Genomic DNA, 8,613 nt, shown 5'->3' on the forward strand with positions numbered 1-8,613 from the left:
GCCATTGAATATAACACAACAAGAATGATTGGTTTATGTAGAACATTGGATCCAGTATTTTATTACATAATAGGCCATGCCATCATAATAATTACATTGCGTGTAGTAGACCTACAAAGCACACTACATTAACCTGTTGCTTTTATAGTGTAATATGTTAAGTTGTGAAATTAACGATTTTCGCATTATCTTTCACACGCATTCTTATCACGTTATGAATGATATTAAGATTGATTGATGTTTTTAATACAGTAATGACGAGTATGTATACAAAATTCAAATGGGATTGGCTGCCTAGGGAATGTTGTTCCACGGGTGGGATTGGGCGTTAGGAAGTTCATTCTCCGAACACCAATTTCTTGTTGTGAGTTTTTCTAGCATCAGTGACATAAGAAAGCATAAAAATTATGCAAAATAAGATTTGAGAGATGATTTAAGACATGCCTATTTTTATATGTAAGACCTATAACTGACTATAGTAATTTTCTGTGGGACAAAATGAACATGTATAACTATAGCCCCACTGCTGAGTTTCGTCACTGTACCTAATTTCTACAGTAAAGTAAGTAAACTCTGTAACACAGCGTCACACCTAGGCCATACAGTACGCCAATACTTCTAAAACAACTTACAATTATATAATTTTAGGGACACGGAGTATACTAGATAGATAGAATCGCGGGCGTACAGGTATTACATAATTAGTGATAATTGTTCGATGACGTAACGTACTATCTAATAATGACAATTCGCAGAATTTCCTTTAAAAAATTAATGTATTCAATACAATAACGTATGCCTAACACTATAAGTGTATATAAATTGCATTTATAGACCGATAAACCTCTTAATATGTTGTTTATCATGTCTCATTTAATTCCTTTGTAATACAGACGAAATAAATCAAATCTTAAATGATGACTACATCTAGATTCTATGATTGTGCTCATTTTTATACAGTTAATCAGTGTTTTACTACTCTTGTTCATGTTACACAGTTACGTAAATTGTGTTTACATAAGGAAATACTCGATTATAGTATTTCATCAGTTCAAATATAACATAAACAATGGCTTTTTATCGAACACTTACTTGAAAATAGGTTAGTAGTTTTGTAGTCAGTTTTGTTTGTATCCTTATTATATTATTATTGTATTATTATTATGACCGGTAGGCCTAAATGTCAAAGCGCGAGATATAACTGATAAAGTTTCATCGTTTCCGTAATTCCATCATCTATTATCAACGTCATCACCATCACCAAAAACACCTTCATATTTTCCTCTTCATTATCCACAGGCTCCTCAATCATCACCAAAACAATATGACCTTGTTTTTTTTTATGACGGATTTTTTTTTTCAGTCATTTAAGTTAGGGAATTTTTTTACAGAGGCCTATCACAGAGAATCGGGTGCCGGACTTCATAAGAAATTACTAAGTACCTCTTGCACTTTCTAATTGTCGCTGACCTTGCCATTATGTAAATTTGAATTTAAAGGTAAATTTATAATGTAAATTTGAATTAAAATGTAAATGTGTTATGTTTACATGACAAAATTTGTCATTTATGCAATTTATTCTAAATGTCTTTGAATTTTACGGTAGCTCATTTTTATGTATTATTTTAATGTAGTATTATTGGAATTTTAAATAGTCATTATTATTATTATTTACATCCATGTGGAGGCCGCATAATGAGCCGCTTGACATCGAGATTTTAACCTTCATACTTTTATTTTTTACTGCATGGCTTTGTCAACATTATCTGACATCATAATCAACATCGATGACATCATTGTCATACAATCAATCAACAAGTGTATTCAAACAGCCTCTTAAGAATCCTCTGAATTGATTTATCAAATCAATCATCATTTTATTTGCTTCAAATTAAATTTAAAAGTGTTACGCCTTATTTCATTAAAATCAATTAATGTGTTGAGAAAGTCATACAAACTATCGTAATAACACACGTTAGCACACACGCAACCCAAAAGAATACGGTACATCGGTGGCTAATTGTTTTATTTGTATTTTTCTTTTAAGCCCCCTGGGACTCTTTAAAGGGGCGAAGCTAATGAATGTAAACAATAGCGTTATAATATTGCCCTATTGTTTGTTGGATTCTAAAACATGTTGGGCTGGGATAATCAAATCTTAATTTGGAGTGGGAAACAAAAATAGTTATTTTTTTATGTTAATTTTAATTAATTTTAGCAATAAATTACTTTCCTTCTCTGATTGTCCTAAATTTAGTTAATTTCATGTATAGTATGAAACGATATATCTTATTATAATTGTTTCTTCTCTGATTGTCCTAAAGTTTCAGTTCATTTGTAAAGAATGAAACGATATATATTATTCTAATCTAATTGTTTTTATAACTACCACGTATGTCTGGTCAAATGCATTAATAATACAAACATTATTACTGTTTATTGCTGATTGTATTACCTATTATACAGTATACATATATTGAATAATAGGAACAGGGCCTAATAATAATACAGTAATAATAATAATGAGAATTCAAATCGATCGTATTCATTCAACCATCATGGCTCGATAACAATAGACGATTTTCTTTATTGAAAATTATCGCAAAATTGATTGGCATCACTTGTTGTTTTATTAAACAATAATGATTCCGTAAACCTACGTTAAATTCACCTTACCTGTAATCGATCGCAATGGTATAACCTCCTTAGATTCCTTTAAAGATATTATTTTTCTTGGGTAGACTCTGTAGGCCCTAACATCTTATTCACTATTGTTCCCGCCATAGACTGATTGGTAATTTTCACTGACATCTTAATAGTTTACATTGTCTTCGCATTGTGTGATATTACAAAAGGATTGAATCTTCATGGTTGGTGTGGGCAGTGTGTGAGGGCGTAAATTCAATATTTAGTTTCTTCTTATTCAAAGGGTCTAATTAGTCAGTCGTACGTTTTCGTTAATAGCACATAGAAATTATTTGTAAAAACAGTATTCTGCAGGTTTTATTTTAAAAACAGTGGCGGAATGGAGGGAAGGGGTGTAGTACTCGTACTATGTTAGGGGCGAGTGCCACAAGAAATGACTTTGTCTTTCCAAAACTTGCCTTTTATTTCGGAGTAACGGCAAGACCTACTGTACACCATTTATTCATTAAAAATAAATTTGACAACAGAACAATGTACATCATTCACTTTTATTTTAAAAACAAAATCAATGATACATGCACCAAAATAAATAATATAAATTACTATGTCATGCAACAGTATTGAGTAAACAAACTAACAAGATTTCAGGTTATTTCTTTCAAAAGTGGGTGGCTGCCCTTAAATTATATTAAATTAAGTAGGATATTTTTCAAATGTAAGAATACATAGTTTGTGGCAAAACCCAGGGGCCCCAGAGCATAAGGGGTCCAAAAGCATGAGGAGCACAAAAGCAACTACCCAGCATTGGAGGGGCCCCTAAGGAGTGCTAAATCAGGGCCCATGCGCTCTGCGTTACGCCACAGACAGCATAGTCAGACAAGTAAGATATACAATATTATAATATTATCTAAATGCATGGATAAAAACCTCATTATATATAATTTCACAATCAATTTCACAACCAGTACACTTGTCAATGGTTTAAACTTCAAAAAGTTCCTTTTTGTACAATAATGTATTTTTTTTTGTTTTTGGAGAAAATTTTTGGATAAAGTTAAAAGCCACTGTGTATAAGAATAAGGAAATTAGTACCCCCAAAATAGTTTATGATGATGTTGTTATACCCAACTAGATTGTAGATGCCTGTTCGTCATTTCCTTCTATTAAAACAAAAGATATTCTATATCTACTATCTACAATAACCTAAAACAAAAAATTTTCTCTATTACGATCTACAATAAAAGAAAAGATTTTGAAAGTACTAAACTATTAAAACACAATATTATCCTTGATTTCTACTTGCTCTTTTTCTCTTTAGATGTTGTTTTGCTACTACCACATGTGACATAACAGCATTCTACAACCAATGCTATCACCATGACAACAATAACAAACATAGCACCAAAACAGATGTAAAGAGTTCCCATGTCTTTATCCGAAGTAAATTCCTATATTTAAAACAAAATATCAATTGATTAACTAAATTTAAATATGTTTAATTTAATTTGAGACATCGATAAAATGTAATAATATAAAACCAACCTTTAGATTATGAGCTAGTCTTTCAACTAAGGTATCACTGCAAGGTAAAAAACAACAATCATTATATATTATAAATAAAAAAGAATACACACAACATGCTCATTCATCATAATTATTCAGGCAGATCTAGGAAAATACTGTGATACAGATAACATGTGCATCACATGTGAGCAATGTATTAGCATGTGCAAATACAGTGTAGTAGTGAATTTGTAAAATAAAAAGGAAATGTACTACTATAGACAAGGATTTAAACTTGCATTGACCTGTCTGGTTAACAATGGAGCGTAATGGTTAACAAGCTTGCCTAGTGACCCATGTTCCTGAGTTCGATCGCCAATATCACCTGTGTTTCAGTACATGGATTATTTTAACACCACTACATACACTTTGCAAGAAACGTGAATCCTTTGCAAACAATGTGTTCAACTTACAAGGGAGATGCTTGTAAACTAACAGGTGAGCCTTTGGCATGCTGGTATCCTGTTTCTGCAAATACAGCTAATGAAGCAGGGTCTTTGGCTGGTAACTCGTAAATGTATTGCTTTCCTTGACGAAATCTGAAATTTTATCAACCAAAAAGACTTTATATTCTGTTTTTTTTTTAAGCTTGTGAATCAGTTAAAATCATCACAGTGATTTCTTTTTTTTTTCTGGCCCAAGTAAAAACCACATCTACTGTTCTAGATTAGAAATAAACACCCTCTTCCATCTTGCATAAAAAAGGCTAGGCTATGCACAAATTCTGCACTCAGATTTTGGACCCAGGAACAGGTCAGTTTTTTATTTAGTCCACAACAATTTCAATTGTATTAGCAGCAATCATGGAAAAGGGAGAAGATAATGCATGGCACATGACACAAAATTAACCAATCAAATAGCAACACTTACAGTAGGTGTGTAATATAAATATGCAATAACATCTGACATGTGACCCATTATGGCGGCCCAATCAAATTACAATTTTCTATATTTATATATACTACTTACAGCATAATAACAGGTAAGCTATCGCCAATTTTAAATCTTCTTTTTAATAGTTCATTCTTAGTTGGGTCAACATAAGCAAAATTTGCACGACCCTGTAATCTAAAATTGATAGAAAATATTATAATAATAAAAGTAAATTTACAGACATATAGAAACTGCCCAGTACTGAAATACACCGGAAATTAATTTATTTAAAAATGGTATTTATGAGAATAAGAAAAAGCTGCTCCAAATGAGATTTAAACAGGGTATCTTCTGCTTCATATGACTATATCCTAACATCCTACCATAGACCATGGTTATTGCAAGAATGAGAAAAAGCTACACAAAACGACATTTGAACACGGAATAATCAGCTTCACTTATGCATACATCCTATTAGACCATTAAGGTATACCTGCATCCATGGTTAGACAACTGGGCATTTAAAAAATCCTACAGACGACTATCAAGAGGATTACCTGGCAGCTGCACCTTCCCATGATGCAGAGAGTGCAAAGCATGCTGGAACATCTTTCTTACAGCTGTAACAAATAACAAAATCAAGATAAAATTTATATCAGTTACTTTGTTATTTAATATACATATAAATCATGTTTAACTTGAAACTGAGAAATTCAGAATTATTATTCCCTACTATACAGACATACATCATTATATTGTTTTACCTCTGACAAGCAATGTTAGCCATGTTTCCATGAATTGTAACCAAATAAATTGAATTTAAGACTATTGTAAAATAACAGACACCATACGAGTAGGCCTAGCTTATAAATGCACCAGTTCTTTAATGTTAACCAGCTATAGACAGTTTACATTACTAGTGATTTTTTAAACTTACAAGTTAACCATCCAATTGCCCGTGGTTGCACCTGTGGATGCCTGCGTTAAATGCTCAAAGGTATCGTCAAATAAATTAACAGTAATCTGGTTTGTATTAGAATCTACCCATTGTGCAATTGCATAACCATCCAGTTCACCTAGACAAGTAAATAAAGGAATGTGTTGAAGTATGTAATATTATACATTTACACATTTTGTATCAATGGTTAATGTTCTTGCCTTTCGTGGTCAAATTCCGACTTAGAGCCAGGGTTGTAACTCACGACTTATTCAACGCCACTTCCTAGAGACTTAGTTTATAAGCATGATAAATTATTAAATAGTTTTATACATCCTTTAATTGGTGAGTTACTCACTGTTGGATGTGTATAAATTAACAAAAAATGTTTAAATAGGACTCGCCACCATAAGCCATTCCCCTTGGAACATTGCCTTTGTAAATAGGGTTGTTAGTACTGTAGTGTTAAAGCATACCATATACTTCACAGGAAAGTGTCCACTTTATAGGAGTGTCTTCCCCCCGAGTAGAGGTGTACACAAGGAGAGGTTATACTGTACTACTGTAGTATCATGTAATCATATTTAATAAATAAAATAAAAACTATTCTGATGTTTGAAAAGTAGGATTTTGTACTGCGTTACCACTCTATTTTACATCAAGGATTGTAGTACCATAATACTTACCAAAATACATAACAGGTAGACCTTCACTTCTGAAATATATCAAAGTGGGAAGCCTTGGTACTCCATATTGTCTGGTAAGAGTTGCATCATCGACTCGATAAATTCCAATTCCCTCACCAATCAATATATGTGAAAGTTTTTCATATTCTTTTTGAAATTCTTTACATTTTTGGCAATTTGGACTTCCTGTAATTCAAATGTTTTAAGAAAATAATAAGTTTAAATATGTTAATATCATCAAACACACTGTTTTAAATACACTATTTACTATTCCAATCATTCCTATAGGTATGTGCAATGCTTATCATTTTCTATTATATTGTCGAGGAGGGCACATCCAGAGTTTTGTTGGATGAGGTATGATGATGAGTAATAATCATAATATACTATTAAAATCTTACCGAATTGTACAATCATGTGTTTCCCAGCCATTGCTAGCTGTTCGAATTGATTTCTCGATAACAGTGTAATAACACTGTCCTCCCCACCACCAGCAGCAGTTTCTTTTTGTGGCTCGGTTTTCTTTTCTTGTCTTGTTGAAATTGGTTTTTTCGGATCCTGCTTGGAATCTGCACCTTCACAACTTCTTTGGCATAGAACTAACATCAACACCACACAATAATACACACATACTTTATTGCTTATTGCCATTTTGTAATAAAAATCAATAGACTGTTCCTAGGCCCGTCTTGATTGTATCGATCAAGAGGACACGACCCCTCTAGAAGCAGTGAATGCCGGTGGTGTAAGTGTACAACAATACAAATGAACAAAGCCTAGCTAGGCTAGACACTTCACCATCTATTTATCTTTGACCTAAAGAACAAATTAATTAATGTATGTTTTGCAACATCTTAATTAATGTCACTAATTAATGTTATATAAAAAAAACTGAAATGTATTAATTAAAAAGCTGAATAAACAACGATAATATATTCACATCTGCTGCAACGTGACTTGAAGTTTCCAGGTACTAAATTCGCCACATGGCCCAGGCGTATGGAACGCCAAGAGGGCAAAGAAAATAACTAGAGACTTGGTTGTGGGACAATTCTATGTTTTTCGAATAATTGACCCATATATTGATTACTATTGATACTATGACTCCATAAATTATACTAACGCATTATATAGGCATATTTAGCTTTATTTTTAGTACATAATAATTAAAATTTTAAAAAGTTTGATATCTTCTTCGAAAAACCACCAATAACAACCGGTTTATTTCGTTAACATAATTTATTATATGCAAAGTGACATCCTTTAAACCACACAATGTGTTCTGCGCATGTTACCAATCACATTACATATTTTGAAACCCGGGGTCAATATTTCAGAGGAATTTTTCAAAAAATGCCCAAATTTCGCCTCAGTCTATTATTTGTTGATATAATATTGGTTACATTTATATCATAATGTGATACATGAACCACATAATGTGTTCTGCGCACTTTACCTCATGTATATATTTTTATAGGTTGATATTTTTGCCATTTTACAAATAAATCCCTGTACTATAAAACATAATAATTGAATTGGAAAAAAGAAAATGAGACATTAAAACACACAAATGCAATAAATTTCATTTTTAAAAAGAACAGATGCCCATTACATTTTTGGAAATAAGAAATATGGAATGTTATTATTTGCTAGTCTGTGTATAAATATTTTAAAAATCATAGGTTAGGTCTTACTATCTTAATCTTACTATAACAATATAAAATACTGCACAGAAAATTAATTTTTCTTTTTTTGACACTTAAATTACCAGTAAAGAACCTAATACAAAGAGCAGTATATTCATAATATGAATATTTTATTTTATTATTTTACAATAATTTGTGCATAATAAAGCGTCAGTTGATCATTTATTTATTTTAAAATATTTATATATTAAAAAAGTTAAAA

The 8,613-nt window shown here is 31.6% G+C and overlaps 1 protein-coding gene across 1 annotated transcript; it reads right to left on the reverse strand.

Annotated features, from left to right (window-relative positions):
• Window positions 1-3,180: 3,180 nt before the first annotated feature.
• On the reverse strand, window positions 3,181-8,459 carry LOC140040335 (uncharacterized). The gene is made up of 8 exons (XM_072086194.1): window positions 7,107-8,459; window positions 6,706-6,891; window positions 6,020-6,158; window positions 5,640-5,702; window positions 5,179-5,277; window positions 4,623-4,748; window positions 4,189-4,225; window positions 3,181-4,094 (listed from the first exon to the last, which is right to left on the reverse strand). The coding sequence occupies exons 1-8, from the start codon at window positions 7,354-7,356 to the stop codon at window positions 3,942-3,944; spliced, it is 1,053 nt and encodes a 350-aa protein (XP_071942295.1). The 5' UTR covers window positions 7,357-8,459; the 3' UTR covers window positions 3,181-3,941.
• Window positions 8,460-8,613: the final 154 nt, after the last annotated feature.

Source organism: Antedon mediterranea, chromosome 2, assembly GCF_964355755.1.
Source record: "Antedon mediterranea chromosome 2, ecAntMedi1.1, whole genome shotgun sequence".
In the NCBI taxonomy this organism is placed as follows: Eukaryota; Metazoa; Echinodermata; class Crinoidea; order Comatulida; family Antedonidae; genus Antedon; species Antedon mediterranea.